We start from the raw sequence: 21750 nt of genomic DNA, 5'->3' as shown, positions 1-21750 counted from the left end.
AGAAAGAAAGAAAGAAAGAAAGAAAGAAAGAAAGAAAGAAAGAAAGATTGATTCTTTAAGGATTAGATGACCTTTAAGTTCACTCAGTAAAAATAGAACCAAGTTTTGGATCTCAAGACCTCTTTTCTTATTAAAATGCTTCCTTTGTCCCTTGAGAGAAGGAAACAGGAAGAGGGACAATATGTAAGGTGTCACCTGATCTTAGAAGTCCTAGGAAGGAAACAACAGATGGCTCTATTCTTCTCTTTAAATCTGGCTCCTGCAAGACATCTCTTTGGCATCTGAGCAATAGTAGGATAGTGGGGAGAAAAAAAAAACTGTCATTAATTCTTAAAATTTGTTTTCTTCCAACACTAATCTTCCATGATTCTGACAGAATTTTATTGTATCTTTTAAAATGTTTCAGTTTACTTTAGAGAGGTAGTCTTTTTCCAAACTACCAAAACAATTAGTATATAGAAAGTTTTCAATTTCTAATTTTTAAGTGAATATGTTTTAGTTATTCTACAATTACCTCTGTTTAAATATTATGCTTGATACTGAAATATCCCTGAACAGTTTTCTTCATAATGATGTACCAGAGCTATCAGTAAAGGCAAGAATGAGGCTATAATGCAGTTTTTGATGAAGACTCTGTGAAAAGTGATCTATATTAATTACATAGATCATCTCACTCCATCCTCATGACAATGCTATGAAAGTAAAATGGAGTAAACCACATAAACCATGTTCAGGAAATGGTCCAAGTATGCATAGCTAACGTATGGCAGACATATGATTGGATGCTGTTATTAATTGTATCTTTAAGAATATCGAGGTGAATCGAAGCATGAGATAGTCCCAGGTTATTCTAGTGAAACTTTTATCACAAATAGCACTAAGCACTTTGTTAGATAACAATTGTCTGTAGAGAAGCACTCTAAAACAAAATTGCAAACTCTATCATCAAATGCATGGGGACAGGAATATTTGGCCTTTAAAATTCATAGGTCACAGAGTATTTGTCATTATTGTCAGCAAATCCCCACGGACTTAATTGGACATGGCCTGCTGCCAACCAAATTCAGTAATAGACAAATCAGAATGAAAAGCTGCCTTAAGTGCTTACAGAAATGACAAAACCCAATCAAAGCCAAGACAAAACAGTTCTGCTGTGTAAATATGCACAGTGGGGGATAGACACTCGGATCTTGGTTGTACACTTTTTCAAAGCATTGCATCCCCACCTTTGCATGTGCATAATAATGGTTGTCCTTTGGTATATTTTTCAATAGATACAACATATGTCTTTGGTATTTAGAATGAAAATAGATTGTCTAATTGTCTATTATTGTGATACTGTTTTTTTACCATACACGGGACGGGCTGATTCTTATAGTATAGTCCTTGAGGATTCCATCTTAAGCCTGAGATTCAGGAATCCAGCAACATTTACTTATCTTGGGAAATAGAACATGGTTATCTACCCACATTAATAATTTATGAAACATGTATATTAAAGTCTAACAAACTTACAGGGCAGTGCATTTGTATTATCTAGTTTATGATAGTTGAATTGATTTTTACAACACCGACATGGTTGTAATAAATACCCAAGAAAGCAGAATGTTAACAGTACTCAGAAATCCTTTGCATCATCCCTGCTTTTTCTTCAGGCTGCTATGCATCCACACAAGGGTAACCATTATCTAGGATTTTACTAGCACAGAGTAGCTCTGCCTGTTTTCAACCTTATATTAAAGAAACCATTCAACATGTGCTCTTTTGTGTCTGACTTCTTTGCTCTGAATTATGTTTGTAAGATAATGTCTATGTCTCTGTGTGTAGTTTTAGATCATTCATTCCACATCCCGCAATGTATGCCTCCCTGGTAAACCAGGCAATTCCTCTGTGTATCTACTGGCAATTGTGTCCTTTTATTGCAAATTAATTGGGCTGATAGACAGATACATTTTTTAATTTTAGTAAATGCAGTAGCTGATAGAAGAATGCACAGGAAATTCAACGTAATGGTCCTTTCTTGTATTTAACATGGCCATGTCACTTTCAAAGTGAAATTGAAAGTTGGTACTGCAGCAGCTGTTTCAAATTCATCAATTTTCCAAAGACACAAATACAAAAATTGGGGTTCTCTTCTGGGGAAAGGGAATCTCAATTGAGAAAATGTCTCCATAACACTTGCCTGTATACAATACAGTAGAACATTTTCTTGATTAATGATTGATACAGGAGGGTCCAGCTCAGTGGGAGTGGTGCCAACTCTGGGCTGGTAGTCCTGGGAGCTATAAGAAAGCAGGCTGAGCAAGTCAATAAGGAGTGTTCCCCATCTTCTCTGTATCAGCTCCTGCCTTTAGGTTCCTGCCCTGTTTGAGTTTCTGCCTCAACTTCCTTTAGCAAAGGACTGTGGCCTGTGAGTTCTCTGATGAAATAAATTCTTTCCCCAGGTTTTTTATTGTCATTGTGTTTTATCACAACAATAAAAACCCTAACTAAGGCAGATCTCACATCTTTGCTCACTTTCATGAGCTGCTAAAATCCTAGACTCCTTAAGAATGCTTCCTGTGACCCCTTCTTCCTACTCTGTCACCCACATTCACATTGGCTATGAATCTACATTGTAGCACAAAAATGGAAGTGTAAGGACATCAGATTAGTCCCATGTTGCTGTGGCAGAATGAATTCTACCTGATGCCATATAAGGTAGATCAGACATGGCAAGCAGTATTAAACTTTCTTTTGTGTATGTATGTGTGTGTTTACCATGTGTTTAGATGTCTGTGTGTGAATGAGTGCATGTGTATATATATGTGGATGATACAAGGCACAAGATAACATTGGGTATCATTCTTCACCCTTTTTTGTCTGTTTGTTTTTATGAAACCAACCATTTTGCTGACCTACTTGTTTCACCTGCCCAGCACTGGGATTATAAACACATACAACCGAGTCCATTTTTTTTTTTTTTTTACTTAGGTTGTGGGCATTGAATTGAGGTCTTCATGCTTGCAAGGTGAGCACTCTACCAAATGAGCTCTCCTTTAAGTGTCATTGGATTTTCTTTGCCCTCTTTATTCAGAGTCACAACCCTCAGTAGTGCTTATCATTTTTCATGGCATATGGTAGAGAGGCACAATAAATATTTTCTTGATGAATATTCAGAATTCAAATTTGTTTAGTTAACTTTGCATGTTTACATGAAAATTTAGTGCTCAGGAGCAATTATCATTTACAATCATCACTGACCTTTAGTAGATGACTTCATGGATAAGAAGTTTCTGTTCTTTCCATTAACACTATGGAGATGTTTGATGAAGATATGAAGAGTAAGAGCTTATTAGTTTGGGGAGTGTAACCTCTCTCCAGAGTCAACATTCTTCCTTCCTTCTTTCAGGCATTCAACTAATATTCTTGATACACTTACTATTTGACACCTTTATATTAAATGTTTGTGACTCACTTAACAATATACAAAACAGGAAATCCTCTGCCCTCATGAACGTTCTAGTAGATACAGAGACCACAAGAAATAGACACAATAAATATGTGGGTGATAAAGTATGTTGAATGAAAATTCATACTTTCAGCACAGAGAATGATGAAGAGGAAAAGTTTGCGATATTATTGGAGTTTGTATTTTACCCTGAATGAAATAGAAAAATCACCTAAGAGTTTTAGGGAAAGATGGAGCATAATTGAAGCTGCCTTTTATAACTTACTGTGACTAATCTGTTAAAAATAGACTGTGGGTGTAAGAAGTATGGAAGCAAGACAAAAAGCTGTCAAATGTATCAGTGTGGTGAGAGCTGGAGAGAGAGGAAGGCTAGAACCAGTGTGAGAGTAATGAGAAAGCTAGGAGGGACAGATTCTAAATACTCATTGAAAGGAGATCCAGAGGATAAATCGACTTGCCAAAACATTGACATCAAGGATGACTTCAAGATTTTTGCCTGAGCAATCATGAAAGATGCAGGTGGAATATGATGAAAGGGAACAAATAGACCTTCATTTTGTGTGTATAAAGTTTGAGATGTCTGTCAGACATAAAAAGAAAGATGTTGAAAGTGAACTTGAATATGAGTCTGGAGTTTAAGCGTAAGACCTGGAATACAGATGTTTAAGGGTCATTATCATAGAGATATTATTTGAATCCATAGAACTTGATACAGTGAATACAGATTGAGATAAGAGGACCAAGAATTGACCCTGGAATGCTTCAATGTTTAGAAGTCAAGGAAATTAGTAAAAACTAGAAATCAAGGCCAAGAATAAATAATTACCAGGGTGGATATAAAACCAAGAAGGTGTGAGTTTATATATCCTGGAGTTTATTAAGGAGAGACTGATGCATTGTTTTGTTAAAGAAACTGAGAAGAAATCGGGGCAAAAATATGAAATAACATGTAGGTCATGATAATGTTAATGAAAAGAGTTTTGCTGCAGTGATGGTTAGCGAAGCTTTACAGAGTTTGATGGAATGAGAAGAGAAAAAAGAGAAGGGGACCTATTAAAGAGGAGAAAAGAATTAAAATAGTACTTGAAAGTGAATGTAGTTCCAAGAAAAATTTGTTTTTTATTAATTATTAGGTATAGTTCTTAAAGATTATGACATAAGAATTAAAGAATTGATAATGTGTATGAACAGTCAAAATGAGTTGACTTCTAGTGTATTGATGAAAATATGAGGCAAAAATGACACATGGATTGTTAAGCACTTTGAGTAAAGCTCTAAAGAATTGGCATTTCAATAAGACAGTAGGAAGAGACATGGAAACTCAAGAGATGAGACGCTCATCTATGATTATTGGTAAATAATGCAGAATACGTGGATACAGATGCTGGCAAATAGAGTGAGGTTGAGGAACATGGAAGTTCTATGATGTCTGTAACATGCTCATTGAGGCAGGAAATAGGCTCAACATTTACATACCGCTGCTATCTTCAAAGTATGTATATGTCAATCATTCAAATCACTTTCCTTTTAGTCCCCACCTTCCTTTTTCAGCCTCCCTGCTACTTCTTAAATCTTAAATCCTTTAAATGGACCAGTTATGACCCTTACACAAGATAAACAACTACTCTTCCTCAGTCTTGTATGTTTCTCATGGTTCACACTCACATATTCCTCAGCTTTCATTCTAACACTACAATCAATGTGGCTTCAGTGACTATGGCACTTAAAATGGTAATTCTGGTCTTATAGTTCCTGTCACCCTTTCTTACTCAACTTTTATAACACTTATCAGTATATAACCTGGTACTCACTCAACTTTATAATAAGTCTCTCATCACTAGAATATAAGGTATATTTTCTATAATTCGTACAATAGCATCTACTAGACTGTTTTGAGGATAAGCAATAGAGACAGGGGTATAAAGTGGCAGTAAGTGCTCTTGATTTGTATTGTAAGATTCAGGACACACTGGCTTCTAGTACAATGACAGAGCAACACAAACAATGGTTATTGTAGCTTTTAATGTTTAGTTTTTTATAATAGAAGATTTTGGTAAATACAAAAGTAGAAAGATTAGCATAAGGAACACACAGTACTCCTTATATCAATCTCACAATTGTTACTTTATTGTCTGCCTTGTCTATTTCTTCTCTTTGCTAAACTATTTTAATGTAAATTAAAACTATGATGTTTTATCCCCCTCCCAAACATTCCTTTACATTATTCTTTAAATGATTTTCCTCAGTAGCTGAAATAACCTTAACAAAATGATTCCTTAAATAACATTTAATAACACTCCTGGTTTGGGTTTCTATTGCTCTGTGAAGACTATATCGAAAAACGTCTTTGGATGGAAATGGCTTATTTCATATTAATTAGAACTCTCAGGTCACAATCCATCATAAAATGAAGTCAGGTCAGGACCTTGAGGCAAAAATCAGGACCTTGAGGCAAAAATCATGGCTGATGCAGAGGCCATGGAGGGGTGCTGCTTACTGGCTTACAACTCCAGGCTTCCTTAGCCTACTCTCTTATAGAACCCAGGATCACCAGCCCAGGGATGGCACTATGCACAGTAGGCTGGGCCCTCCTGAATCAATAACTAACTTTAAAAAATGCCCTACAAAACTGCCTACAACCCAATCTAATTGAGGCATTTTTTTCCAACTGAAGTTCCTTCTTCCCAGAAGACCTTAGCTTGTGTCAAATTATTTTTTAAAAATCCACCCAGGAAATAGTCCCCATTAAAATATTATTATTCAAATTGTGTTCTTACATCAGTGAGGAGTTTCAGGAAATATTTATCAAACTTCCATTTGTAGATCCAGAATTCTTCACACAATTTTCTGGGTGATTAATCATTTCCTTCCTACAAAGTAAATCCCCCAAACAAATGGGATTAGAAAATTATATGTTTTCCAGGACATAAATCTGACACATTACAATATGAAGGGCAAAGTAAGTTTGCACCATACTTCAGACAAGTATTTATCTTGAAATCATGCTTCTTTGCCTTTCATAATATACTGGAGTAATTCTGCCCATGAACTTTCCCTCAAATGTGATGATAAAGTCCTGGTCAGCTGTCATCATCTCCTACAAATTTACCTCAGATCCTGTGTCAAAAGACTCTGCTTGTTGTCCTCATAGAGTTTAACTGTGGCTTGGGGCTGGCTCCTGTGTGTCTACTCCTCTTCACCCTATAAATAGAATGTGTTGTAGGAAAAGAGCAAGATCTGCGCTCCTGTGTTCAGTTATGTGTAATGCTCTAAACATGCAAAGACTGTGAAAAAGCAGTGAGGGCAGTATTCCATTTGGTACTTAGCTTTGCCTTCATTAGAAGATGAAGGGCAGTAACACTTTATCTCTTAGTGACTTGAAACTACCATCTAAGCACTTGGTTTATTTATTTTTTGCAAACTTTAAAAACTTACAGTATAATTTATGTATAGAAAAATGAAGATATTAAGTGTGCCATTCAGTGCTGACAGATGCACATGTCTATAGAGCCTATAAGCTCTATGAAGATGTAAAATACTTCAATTAACACAGAAAATACCTTTATGCCCCCTTTCAATCACACTTTCCCATGCTGCAGCAACAGATATTTTAATTTCTTCTTCTTCAGATACTTACTCCTAGATATTTTATTATACCAAATATCTACTCGTTCATTTAGCATAGTGTTTTTGAAGATTCATTTTTTTAATTTCTGATTAATATCCCACTATAATCCAGCATATCCCATAAAATTCTAGTTTATTTCTCTGTCCCCTAGGAGGATAACTTGCTATAACTTCAAGTAGGCATACCTCTCCAAAGAGCTCTTGAAAAGAAAAGGGGGGAAGGGAAATAAACATGCATTTGAAAGAAAGTTAAGTATGTTTTTGCACAATATTCCATACTCATCAATCGATTTATCATTTTGCTATGCTTGGCAATTACAGGTTTTTCTAGTTGACAATCTCGGGGTTCACAGTGGGATCAAATATTCTGAAACAAGTTTTGAGTTGGAAACTTTCCTATTGAGATGGTACTAGTGCCAATGCTTCATAATTTTGTTTTGCACTTTTGGTATTTTTTCCCCAAAATACTTTCTTTTTCTTTTATTGCAGGCTTTGCTCTTCTTGGAGGACACCCTTGTTTTCTTACCACACAAGACATTCATTTGGGTGTGAATGAAAGTCTCACAGACACAGCTCGGTTTGTAAAACCTTTCTTCTTTCCAAATGTTATTTCAAATTCTGCTGGGTTCATTTTAAAAAAGAAGATGATGCTTCTCCTTAAATAATGGTTTCTTCTCTCAGTGTCCTTTGTGATGGTATATCAAGGACTACCTGCCCAGGGCTAGCATTTCTCCTAGTGAGCTGGGTTTTCCTCTATTGATTGACAATCAAGAAAATGCTCCCACAGGCAATCTGGTGGAGTCATTTTATCAGTTGAGGTTCCTCTTTCCATTTGACTATAGCTTCTATTATGTTTACCAACACACACACACACACACACACACACACACACACACACACACACACAACTAACAAGGGCAATGGTTGAGGTTTTTTTCTTTCCAATTTATTTTCTAATCTATTTGTATGGGTGGCCTGCCTACTTGCATGTCTGTGCAGTATAAATGACTAGTGTCCTCTGAGGCCAGAAGTGGGCATTAGATAACCCAGGATTGGCATTTTAGAGGGCTGTGAGCTTTCATGTGGGAGCTGGGAATTGAACCCGGGTCCTCTGGAAAAGCAAGCAGTGTACCTAACCACCAAACCATCTCTCCATTCTATTTGTAGCAATTTTATTGAGGCTTATTATAAAATTCTAAATTTAATAAAATTAAAAATATTATCAAGGTGACTCTGACATTTAATAGTCATGGAAGTGGGAGTCCAAGGAAACTGCCATGTGCAATGACTTGGAACTCATCTGTATCAATAATATGAATCACTAAAATTTATTGCATACTAATTATGGGTATTATTCTAACTTATTTAACCCTAAGAACAATACAAACATATTGACACATGAAAGTGACAGAACATAATCAGAAACATGCATACTACCTGTGTTAGCACAGAGTCTCAAATGCCAAGGTATTAATATAGTAAACATTGGTAAAAGAAAATGACAGACCATTAACACATTTTTACTTAGATATTCTGGCACAAAATGATGGCTGTACCATATTCAATAGGTAATCTTCAAGGTCACCATGGATATTAACCTACAGTCAAAACCTAGGAGAAGAGAACATGAAAAGCTATATTTGGTTCAAAGCCACCTTCCAGAGAAGTGTTAAAATCAATGGCAGCAATACTATATTAGAAAGTACTAGTAGTTCACACTCAGCTAGAAGAAAGCTGAGGTAGCAAATGACTCTAGCTCATTCTATAATATTGAAATGTTAAAAGTAGATCTTATGACTTCCTGTGGAATAATCTTATGACTGCATTCTTGTAAATACAATGGTTTTGGGCTATATATTTATTATTAACCCTATGATTATCATGCTGTATTATTTAACCCACTATCACAATTAATAAGATACAGACACCTGTTATATTTTATAATTACCTCATTTACCTTGAGCTGGGCAGATACTTTCACCTACACTATCTCAATAACCTCACCATCTACCTCACAGTCCCCATCCAATGCTATCCACCCTTATCTCTAAGGGTATTCAAAAAAGGGCTAACTTCCATCCATAATCTTATAAATACTTGCTTATATTCCGTGCCTTTCCATGCCATTATTAGAGTCCTTCCTATTGACCCACATGGTTCCTTCTCTACACTAACCCATCGTGGCATCCTTCTTCCTTCCCTCTTCCCATCTGTCTATCTGGTTTCCTATGATTCCCCTATTCCCAAAGCCCAGGAACTTTAGCCATGCCTACCTCGTTCTGCTCTGCCCAAATTTGAGGCCCTTTAATCAGGAGTAATGGCTTAGGCAGATAGCTGTATCTGGGTAGTAACTGGATCTTGAGGGCCAGTAATTAGCATCAAAATACAAGGATCAGACCATCCCGAACATGACTGTATCACCTTTAGCTCATAGATCCATAGAAAATGTTTGTGTTAAATAAATATTTTTTTTATCAATGGAGAAAACTAACTCTCCCCCTAAACCCCTTATGACACAAAACAACTCTTTCCAGATAATTTTTTATGGAAGCTCTTCTGGTATATGCTAGAGAATTTGCCTTATTTGACTTACTTGCTAAAGAGATTTCAGCAACTCATCTTCAAGCATTTTCTGTTTGAAGATGTTATGTTATTTCATTTAAAGCAATGAGAGTACCAAAAAGTGATGTCATTGTCTTCTGGTTAGTAGGGACACAAAGAATAACTGCTCATGTATTAGGATATATTTTCAAGCATGATGCTGCTAACTGAAAATATATTTGCTTAACAATTCTGATTCTACAAAAGTAAAACACAATTCTTGAGCAAATAACAAAAGCAAGTGAAATTAAAAAGACAAAGCTATACTTAAGAGAGCGGTTTTGATGGTGTGCTTTCAGAAAGCACCAGGTGAACAGGAGTGAATAAATCATGTGGTTGCATAGGTACCCAGCTGAGTGAGCACCCAAAGAAAGGTAAAGCAGTGCAGACTGGCAGCTAGAAAAAGATTAGGGTCCAGAAATCAGTGGATTGTTAAGGATGCTCAAAGCAAGAGACAAACATCTAATCACCATTGAGAGCTAAGAATGAATATTAACATGTGCGTTTTTTTGCCTGGTCTCCAAGCAATTCTCCTTCTGAGATGCTTCACACAAATGCTGAGCAAAACAATCTATTTACCAACTCCAATGTATCTGTGACCTTTTGAGTTCATGCAATTACTTCTATTGCTGTGTATAGTAGAATAAGGATAAAATCGGATCCACATGACTCTTTCCAATCACTACATCCAAACAAAAAGGTTAAATAAACAGTAGTACTTCTGAGGGGATGTTTACCCCCACAGACCCTCTTGTGTTATCATTATAAAATTTTTGCAAAGTAAATATTATCGGCCCAGTGTTACAAAGAAGCAATGACACAGGGAAGTAATGAAACTTAGCTACTATGTCAGGGTTTACATGTTTTGATTATCCACTGGTGCTGTCTCTATTACCTGGAAAGAAATGTTATAGACACTACTGACCTATTGCAGCTCCCCATGCTGAGGTTCGTTCTTTGCTAGCTCACTATATTAGCCCCAGCCCTCATAGTGCTCAATATACTTCAAAACATGGTTATGAGTCTTTAAAATAATTTATTTAATTTTCATCTTTTGTGCCTTAGTGTGAGGTTATCAGATCCCTTGGAATCAGCATTACGGACAGTTGTGAGCTGCCACGTGGGTGCTGGGAATTGAACTTGGGTCCTTTGGAAGAACAGACAGCGCTCTTAACCACTGAGCCATCTCTTTGCCCCAAGTTATATCTTTTATAACAACAAGATATCAAATACAGTCAGCAATGAAAAAGACACGTGCAGTAGAGTTCAGGAGAAATCAGGTGCAAGCTTCCAAAACTCTTTCTGTGCAACCATACAGGTTATGCTTAATTCCCAGACTAATGACATGTGACATTGTGTGTGAACTATTGGCCAGAAAAGAAGCCCAAAAGTAGATTCATCTCTGTTTTTTGCTGAAGACTGGTCATATTAGCACACCATACCTGGCATGTAATAAAATTCTTGACCCCCCACCGCACCCCAAGAGAAAGCACGATTTTACTTCAAGCCATATTGTTTGTTAGGCACAGTGTTGTCAGTTCCTGGGAATGGTGGAAACTCCCCCAAATGAGTTTCCCAGATGTTTTCTTGAGAACACGCCTTAAATTCAGGTCTTTGAAAGGGTAACAGCTGGGTCTGCTCTGTTAATTAAACATTTCACAACATTGTTTCCTCTGTAAAATGAAGGAGTTCCCATCCTTAAGGTCCACTTTGTTTTTAGCTTTTGAAAGATGATGTTATGTTTCTTTTATTTACATGTGGCCAGTACTGTTTGTGTGTGAGAAACAGAGAGAGAGAGAGAGAGAGAGAGAGAGAGAGAGAGAGAGAAAGAGAATACATTTGTGCATGTGACAATCAAAGGGCAAATTGTAGGGAGTTGGTTCTCTCCTTCAATACTGTAGATTAAGATTGAAGTTAGGTCATCAAACTTGGCAGCAAGCACCTTTACCCACTGAGTCTTCTCACCAAGCCTAAAATTCAGATTCTATTACCAAATGTATGCAATGTATATACTTAATATAAAGTGCTTATTAGTAAATAGAAGTGTGCAACAATGTAAACATCTATACATATTGAAAGTACCCTTATCAGCAAAAGACATCCCAAAACCAAGTTCTTAGCACAAAGAAGATTTATTTGCCCCAGAGGGACAGAGGGCAAGAAACAAGAGACAAAGACAAGAGATAGAGGATGAGGGAGACAAGAAAGGGGCAAGGGAGAGGGTGAAGGGATATTTGCCCCAGAGGGACAAAGGACTGCCTATATGTACAGGGACACACACATGGCCCATAGGCAAATGGCAGTTTATAAAGGCTAAAAGGGAAACCAGAGTTAGGATGAGATGTTTAATTTTAATTAGGCATGTTAGTTAGATGAGCCAAAGAGGACTATTTATTGCTGAACTTCAATACTTTGATAGCTGAACCTTGGTAGTCAGTCTCAGGAAGAAGAAATGGCCAAATAAGGGAACAGACCTTGGTGTCTAGCTTCAGGAATGTAATCTAAGGCTTTTTAGGAAGGCAGAGGGAATGGAGGAGGAGGGTAAGGCCTGCCAGAGGCATGTTCACCATGCTTGGGCCTGCTAGAGCTCATTCACTTATGTGAACAGATATAGAGTAATTAGGATCATGGTAGAAATGGAAGGTAAAGAGATTAATGTCAGGGATTTTAAAGCCTAGTTAGGGAGTTGGTGAGTTTGTTAAAATGAAAAATTCTGTCTCCACACTTAAAAGTTCCAGGTTTCCAGTTAATTTTGTGGGAGAATCGTGGAAGGTCATACCTCAAGGACAGATGCAGTTAGGGTAAAAAGAAAATACAATATAAGAAGAAGCTGGGCTGGGAGATAAGGGTGCTAGAAAAGAGTAGTAGTAGTTATTGTAGAAATTTATCTTTCTTTTGTGTATCCCATTACTGCTTAATCTGCCCAAATATCTGACAAACAAGATATTCTGAGATTCAGAAATTCAATAAACCCAAATTGAAGAAGACAAGAGAAATTCACTGCCTTCCACAGAAGCAACTGAACCAGAGAAGTGAATCTTAATGACATCTACTTTGTAATATACACTGAACAACCCTTTTGGATCCTTTGCTTTTTGTCGAAGTTAACTTTGGAAGATGCAACGACACGGTGTTGTGTTTGAGTGACAGTACTCAACCTTTCTACTCAAGAGAATAGTGCACACCTGACACTGATTGATGGCAGAGCTTTTCCAATCTACCTGTCTGGCTGATTTTGGGCCTGGGACAATAAAAAGTGCCTGTGTGTTGGTAGAAGATGAAACTGAAGTGGGAGCTCAATAAATGTAGCCACTGAAAGGTAGGGGATAAAAGCAAAACTGGCTGCTCTCTTGACAACTGTTAAATGAAATTTCAAGAATATCACTTGTTCTTTTAAATGATTTAATTATTCATTTATTCAAAAACAGTTATTAAATGCTAATTTTTCCTTCTAACAAACATTGTTATGGCATTCAGAAGTAAATGCTGATTATGTCAAGCAAGATCTTTGTTGGGGGTTGGAATATATGCTATTAGTTATACAAGTAAGTGTAGATTGGAAGATATGCTAGGATGAAGAAGACAAGGCCATTCAGTGGTATAGAGGTTACCTTACATCTCCATATTTTTTTGGTCAACTCCCTAGAAAGCACCATTCTTTTCCTTATTTCTGTGAGCTTGACTTTTCAAATATGTCATAGAAGTGGGAATTGCACCATATGGCCTTCTCTGGGTGACCTGTTTTATTGAGCATAATACCTTTAGGGTATAGGTATGCTTTTGCAAATGACAGAATTCCCTCCTGAGAGCTGAATGACATATCATTGTGTGTGTATATATATCATATTTTCATTCTCCATCCATATGTTAGTCCAGTGGTTTCCACATCTCAATTCTCATGGCTAATGCTGCCAGGAATGTAAAAATACAAATTACTTTTAGGTCCTAAATTCAATTATTTTAAATAAATACCAGAATTATTAGTATCAAATGATAGAGCAGTACCATTTTTAATATTTCGAGGACATTCCTTATTCCTTTCCTTAATTCCTATACCTATTTACATTCCCACCCAGTACACAAGGCTTTGTTGTGTCATCTTCACCTACCTTTTGTCTTTTTGATGCCATACATTTTAACAGGTGTGAAGGGGTAAGTCAGTGTGGTTTTGATTTGCAGTTCCCTTAGATCACCATTGAACATGTTTTCATAATACATGTTGGCCAATATATAGCTTCTTTGCAGAAATGTCAACTCAAGTGCCCATTTTGAAAACTAGGATTTGTTTTGTTATTGTGTGGTAAGGGTTCCTTAATTCTTTTGCATTTTAACCCCTATACTCAGATACATGCTTTCCAAACATCTTTTTCTTTTCTTGCAGATTTCTCTTTTGCTCTTCTGATCGGCTTTCTCATTCAGCTCTTCTGTTACACATGTTCCCTCCCCCCCCCAAAAAAAAAACATATTCAGAGTCAAGCAAGATCTTAAAGGTTAGTTCATAATAGAAAAGTATCCTAAGGACTATTTTATAATTAATGAAAAAAAAATCTACCTCTTCTCGTCTTGATTTGTAATTGTATAACCTGTTTATAATGCAAGGTATTGAGGATAAATTACCTTTAGCTAAGCCTGAGTTGGTAGGTTAAGAAAGACAATGAGACTAATCTATTGAATGATATTTGGGGGAAGCTGTATGCTTCCAGATTCAATGATTCATTAGGAGGAGAATGCTTCATGGCCAAAATTTATGGCAACTAAAGAGAGCAAATGAAGATCACAAAGGGAGGACTGAGAGTATAACTCAGTGATTGAACATTTGCCTAGCATGCATGCCGTCAAAACTGCCACGGGTGATAACGGGGTTACAAAGAGAAAAGACATATTGGATGAAATGTGGATCAAACTAGGCATAAATTTCTAAGTCTTCACTAAAAGAAGTCATACAGGATATACTTAAATCAGTAAGTAAAACAGTTTATAAGGTTTATATTGGAGACTGGTAACATAAACACATTTAATTATCTCTCCAGAAAAACAGAGCCCAGTGTTTTATTGGGGACTGGCTACTTCAGCACTCTGCCTAGCACAAATCCACATTCCAGCCTCCTAGAAAGAAGAAGGAGCATTATATACTCACCAGTTTAGGAAAACCCTCCTAAACTCTGCACTTGCAGATGGCAGCCCCAAGGCCACCCTTGTGAGCAGGCTTCCAAAACATAGCCATTTCAAGACATTAGCTTTTTCCTGCACAATCAAGCATTTCAAATTTGCTGCCCAGGAAACAGTAAGAGGAAGTTTGGTTATATACACTGACATAGTTGAGAGCTCTGCAATAATTTTCTAAACAAATATTCCCTAAAAAGGGAAATACAGGTGCAATCTCTCTCTCTCTCTCTCTCTCATTCCCCAATAAAAGCATGAGTTCTCATGCAGGTGTGCTCTCTGCCTCTCTGTCTATCTCACTTTCTGTCTCTGTCTCTTTCTCCTCCCCTCCAGTATTCCTGAACAAAGGCATGGGTTTTCAGTCAAAAAGTAAAACCCAAATTAAAAACTGGCCAGAGTGGTTGTACAAGTTTACATTCCCACCAGCAAAGGAGGAGGTTTCCTCTTTCTCCACAACCTCTCCAGCAAGTGTTGTCACTTGAGATTTTGATCTTAGCCATTCTGATGGGAGTAAGGTGAAATCTCAGGGTCATTTTGATTTGCATCTCCCTGATGGCTAAGGAGGTTGAGCATTTCTTTAAGTGTTTCTCTGCCATTCTATATTCCTCTACAGAGAATTCTGTTTAGCTCCATACCCCATTTTTAATTGGATTACTTGATTTGTTGCTGTTTAATTTCTTGAGTTCTTTATATATTCTGGATATTAGCCCTAGGTCAGATACAGGTTTGGTGAAGATCCTTTCCCAGTCTGTAGGCTGTCGTTTTGTTCTGGACCAGTTGGACCGGCACCATTTGTTGAAGATGCTGTTTTTTTTTTCCCATTGAATGGTTTCTCAGACAATTAGTAATAGTGCTTCCTCAAGATCCACCTATACTATTCCTAGGCATATATCCAAAAGACGCTCAATTACACAAAGAAGACATTTGTTCAACCATGTTCATAGCAGCTTTATTTGTAATAGCCAGAACCTGGAAACAACCCAGATGTCCCTCAATGGAGGAATGGATACAGAAATTGTACATTTACACAACAGAATACTACTCACAATTAAAAACAAGGAAATCATGAAATTTGCAGGCAGGTGGGATCTAGGGAAGATCATCCTGAGTGAGGTATCCCAGAAGCAGAAAGACACACATGGAATATACTCACTTATAAGTGGATACTAGAAGATAGGATAAACATACTAAAATCTGTACACCTAAAGAAAGAGGAGGACCCAGGGCAAGATGATCAATCCTCACTTAGAAAGAAAAGTGGGGTGGACATTGGAAGTAAGAGAAAACAAGAAACAGGACAGGAGCCTACCATAGAGTGCCTTTGAAAGACTCTACCTAGCAGTGTATCAAAGCAGACACTGAGACTCATAACCAAACCTGGGGCAGAGTACAGGGAATCATATGAAAGAAGGGGGATTTAAGTAGGATCTGGAGAGGACAGGAGCTCCAAAAGGACTAAATATATCTGGGCACAGGGGTCTTTTCTGAATCTGATTCTCCAACCAAAGACCATACATGGATATAGCCTAGAACCCCTGCTCAGATGTAGCCCATGGCAGCTCAGTATCCAAGCGGGTACCCTAGTAAGGGGAATAGGGACTGTCTCTGACATGAACCCAGTAGCTGGATCTTTTACCTTCCCCCACCCCTAGGAAGGAGCAGCCTTGCTAGGCCAAGAGGAAGAGATCAAAGCCAGTTCTGAAGAGACCTGATAAGCTAGGGTCAGATGGAAGGGGAGGAGGACCTCCCCTTTCAGGACCTCCCCTTAGAGATGGGCAGGGAGGAGATGAGGGAGGGTAGGATTGGGAGGGAATGACAGAGAGGGCTATAGCTGGGATACAAAGTAAATAAACTATAATTAATATAAAAATTTAATTAAAAACAAACAAAACAAAAACTTGCCAGAAAACTTTAATTTATCTTGTACAATGCAAGGACAACCTTAAACTTTTAGCTGTTTCCTTAATAAAGCAGGGACCACTGTAAGACTGGGATCCTACAGAGTAAGATCAACTACACTGCTTTCTTCCCTTTTCTTCCCTTCCCTTCCCATCTTCCTTTCCCTTCCCTTCTACCCATCCCTCTCCTCCCCTCCCTTTCCTTTCCCTTCCTTTCCTTCCCTTCCCTTCTTTCCATTCCCTTCCCTTTTTCCCTTCCTTTCCCTTCCACCTTTTTTGTTTTTGTTTTGTTTTGTTGTTGTTTGAGACAGTGTTTCTCTGTGTATCCTTGGCTATCCTGGACTAATTTTGTAGACCAGGCTGGCCTACAGAGATCCACTCACAGAGATCCACCTGACTCTGCCTCTGTGAGTGCTGAGATTACAAGTGAGTACCACCCAGCCCAGCTCCTTCCCTTTCTATTCTTTCTTTGTAACTCTATTCCACCACCTAATGTATCAGAAAACACAAAGCATGCCTGTATACAATCCATGAAATATGCTTCAGATGTGAAAGTATTTTCAGATTCTCCAGTGTCCCTCTAGAGTTAAGAGTTAGATATCCTATAGATATCCTATTTTTTTTCCTTGCTCTGAGATTATACTTTCAGGTGTCACACCAGGATTGACACCTCACTCAAGTCACCAATTCCTTGGAATTTTAAAATCCGATGGAAGTTAGCCACTACAGTGGGACATTATCTCTCCATTTAGAAGGCTTTGTGTTTCTTCCATGATGACAGCTGTTCATACCTAACACACTGAGTGTACTATTGAATGATGCATAATGGCTTCACAGTCATTTTCACTTTAATACAGTACTTAGTAATATGGCTTCAGGGGTCATATTATAAAAGGCTTGATATAAAAACCAAACAGTGTGATGTGGCTCTACTCTAATTAGTTTCACTACAGATGTAATTTACTTCTGATAGTGACTGTTAAAGTTTTCTTTTGTTGGGACAGTAAGAAAACCAGCAGTAACCACTGTATTAGTTTTCTGAAGCTGCGATGACAAATTACTCTCAACTTAGAAGAGGACATTCTTTATTATTTCACAATTATAGCAGATAGAAAAACCCATCTCCATATATCACCAGCATCCTGTTCTATTTCTGGTGTCTGCCAGCATTTTTTTCACTTCAAAGTCAACTTCCATTCTCACCTCAGCTTTTTCCTTTTTGTGTTTTTACGTATCTCCTCTCCTCCACAGGAACAGTAGCCTTTGGCTTTAGGATTTCACCTGCACTACAATCATCTTAACTAATTTAGTCTTCAAAGACCCTACTTTCAAGCAATGTCACATTCTGAGTCTCTGGATGGCTAGATGTTATGAGGGGCCACCAGTCCAGCAAATCTGGTCATATATACACATAAGTATATAAGTGCAGCAGCATGGAATCATTTCCTATGAGAACCTTGATCCTTTAAATGATGAACTTTAGGGAGGGATTTGAACATAGGAAACAGTTAAGAGAGAATTAAATCATCATTTTATTGAAAGGAATGCTGCTAAAATATGGAATATCATGGTAGAAGTATTTGTGTTAATGACATTAACATCAGAACGATAAAATTTAGCCCTTTTGTAAAACATTTTCAAAACTCACCTAACAAAAAGTGTATGCCTAATTAGATACTAATAAGTTGCCATGACATGTCCAGAAGAGTTGTATAAACTTGGTTAAATGGTCACAAAACTAGGTTCATCAAGACTGCATCATGCTATAATTCTCTTAAAGGAACCATAGTGTAAGATAAAGAGCAAGGACTTTGAAACAGGGCCAGTTTTGAGCTCAGTTCACACCTTTCCCACATACTAGCCCTTATGGGTTGGGTCAGTTATTTCTGATTTCCAGTTTCCTGAGTTGTAAAATGGAGATAATAACATATCAATATGTCATGAATTTCAGGAAGGGAAATGAGTTCAGGTTGTAAAGGACATGTAGGAAATCATGTAATATTGATTGAAGCAAGTTATGGTTTAATGCAATGCACACTCGGACACTATGACTCAACTCCAGCCATTTCTGTAGTTTCATAGACAGCTTTCTGTCTATGATTTAACAGACTCTACAATTGCTAAGGCACATCATGAGGAGGTCATTTTAAATGCCATTATATCTTAAAGGTTTTTCTCTGGGATCATCAGACTCAGAATTTAACATCTAAGCCAAAGCAATCTGTTCATTAGAGGTAATTTCATAATGAAATAAATATGGCAATTAAATTCATCCCTATTTCTTCAACACCAGCCCATTTGAGAAGATTACATTATGGTCCTTAAAGGTTATATCTTTTATTTTATTACCAAATTTTATTATTAATATAATCCAAACAGGCCAAAGTTATTTTAATCTAGTTAGAGGTGTTAGAGGACTGAGATATTTTCTTTCCTGGATAATACTCAAGTAGAGAATACTGATCAATTTACACAGCAAAGACTTTTGTGTATCCTGTTAGGGCCTTGGACATTTGGGTTGAAAAAAAGGAGAAAGAAAATATCCATCTAAAAAATGATTGCATTGTTCTCACTGTTGTCATTATGCTCAACCAAATTTCCTCCCACTGTTTCCTAGTCAGCTAGTCAAGTAATAAATGTCACTGAAAAGAAACGGAAGGTAAACAGTCTGTGTGAAGGTAGGATAGGAACAAGGGGAGAAATGAATTGCAGGACCCTATGAGAATAAACCTACATTTGCTTTTGGCTTTTGTAGCTTTGTAGGAAACCTATCTTGGCTTCACAGTGAACATCATGATCCATGAACATCATGGATCGTGATTATCCCCTTAATCATTTTTGTGTTGATATATACATAAAAAATATGACAGCAGTATTATGGAACTTTACAACCAAACGCTGGCACCTTCAGTTCTAGAATGCTTGCTGATGATTTTAAAATTAAGCCAGAACCTGGAAACAACCCAGATGTCCATCAACGGAGGAATGGGTACAGAAATTGTGGTATTTTTACACAATGGAATACTACTCAGCAATCAAAAAGGAGGAAATCATGAAATTTGCAGGCAAATGGTGGAATCTAGAAAAGATCATCTTGAGTGAAATATCCCAGAAGGAGAAAGACAAACACGGTATATACTCACTTATATAGACCTATAAGATATAATAAACATAATGAAATCTATACACCTAAAAAAGATAATTAAGAGAGCAGACATGGGGTAAGATTATCAATCCTTGTTTTGAAAGACAGATGGGATACGCATTGAACATTGACAGGAGTCTACTGAGCGCATTTGAAAGACTCTACCTAGCAGTGTTTTCAAAGCAAAGACTCATGACCAAACCTTTGGCAGAGTACAGGGAATCATAAGAAAGAAGGGGAGTTAGACTAATGAGAAAAGGATAGGAGCTCCACAAGGACCAAAGATATCTGGGCACAGGGTCTTTTCTGAGACTGACATGCAACCAAGGACCATGTATGAATGTAACCTAGAACCTCTGCTCAGATGTAGCCTGTGGTAGCTCAGTAACCAATTGGTTTCCCATAGTGAAGGGAACAAGGACTATTTCTAACAGGAACTCAATGGCTGGCTCTTTGGCCTCCCCACCCCCCAAGGGAGGAGCAGTCCTGTTAGGCCACAGAGGAGAGCTTTGCAGCCAGTCCTGAGGATACCTGATAAAACAGGATCAGATGAATGGGGAGGAGGTCCCCCCCTATCAGTGGACTTGGCAAGGGGCACGGTGGAGAGGAGGGAGGGAGGGAGGGACTGGGAGGGAATGAGGGATCAGGACACGGCTGGGGTACATAGTTAATAAAATGTAACTGAAAAGAAAAAATAAAATACGAAAAAAAAAACAATGACCTTAGTGAAATGCAAAAAAAATAAAATAAAATAAAATAAATTAAATAATCAGGTATGTTTCAGCTTGATTGCCAGACACCTTTGCCCTGATCACACTTAAGAACTAATAGGTTTTCTCACTGACAAAATAAGCCAATTTAAACCAAATTAAATGTAAAAAAGGTGGGTTTATTGGGGGCAGTTCTCTGGTGGGTTCATCAGTCCCAAGGAACAAGGCCAGAGAAAGCAAAATGCAGACAGGTAGACTAGGGGTGGGGGATATGGGGAGACTGACAGACAGAAAGACAGACACACACACACAGAGCATAAAATGACAAAATGTCTGTTATATATATTTTAGAGCTTCTGGGGGAGGAGAAGCCTATCCCCAGATGAGAAAGTTCAGGACAGAGAGCAGGGTATGCCAGCCACACCTTGTAACAGGTAGGGACTGAGCAATGCTGGGAGAATCTGGAGGCCAGGTCTAATATGTTAAATAGGCAGGCACCTCAGCCACTTGTTCCTGGTCTGAAAAGAAACATTCCAGCCTTTTGCTGATAATAAATTAATAAGGATGACATAATCTTCTATGACAATTTCCTGCTGCCACTGGGGCATCATTATTGGGGGTCTAAAAACTGAAATGTTGACCAAGTCTTGGGAAGAGCAGACTGTTTCACTTGCTGTCCAGGCTCTTCAGGATCATCTGGGGCTCGGGACATGAAGGCCACCATTGGAGCAGTTTGCAGTTTTTATTTGACCAGAATTCTGCTGGAATAAATAGAAATCTAAGCCACTTACTTATTCCTGGTGTGAAACCCAACAAGAACACCTTTTCTGTTACTCAAGTCTTGCTTCTTCACTTGACCATCAACAAATCCCATATAAATTGTACCCTGTGATGTCTTTGCTCTATATACTTCTTGCTGTATTCTCAGGGCACTCTGTGCCTGGTTTTCGTACAACAATGTCAGATATCCCTCAACAAGTTCTTGAAGGCATGAAAACTGTTGTGTGATTGTCTCTCTCATCAACATCCACATTGACTCTTAAGATCTGTTTCAAAACATGACCTCTATTGAAACAAAATATTGTTCACTTACTTCCACAGAGTCTACACCAAACCTTCCTGGGACCAAGTAATACTTGATTACTTTACTTTTGC

The 21750-nt window shown here is 37.7% G+C and overlaps 1 protein-coding gene across 1 annotated transcript in view; it reads left to right on the top strand.

The window, feature by feature from the left end:
• Otc (ornithine transcarbamylase) overlaps window positions 1-21750 on the top strand; it is a 79159-nt gene that overhangs the window by 16335 nt on the left and 41074 nt on the right. Inside the window, exon 4 of the mRNA XM_055599531.1 lies at window positions 7568-7655. Within this exon, the coding sequence (XP_055455506.1) occupies window positions 7568-7655 (88 nt within the window). The remainder of the gene's footprint in view (window positions 1-7567; window positions 7656-21750) is intronic.

Source organism: Psammomys obesus, unplaced genomic scaffold, assembly GCF_907164565.1.
Source record: "Psammomys obesus unplaced genomic scaffold, mPsaObe1.curated_primary_1811, whole genome shotgun sequence".
In the NCBI taxonomy this organism is placed as follows: domain Eukaryota; kingdom Metazoa; phylum Chordata; class Mammalia; order Rodentia; family Muridae; genus Psammomys; species Psammomys obesus.
Note: the sequence above shows the minus strand (reverse complement) of the source record. Positions and strands in the feature narration are given on the sequence as shown.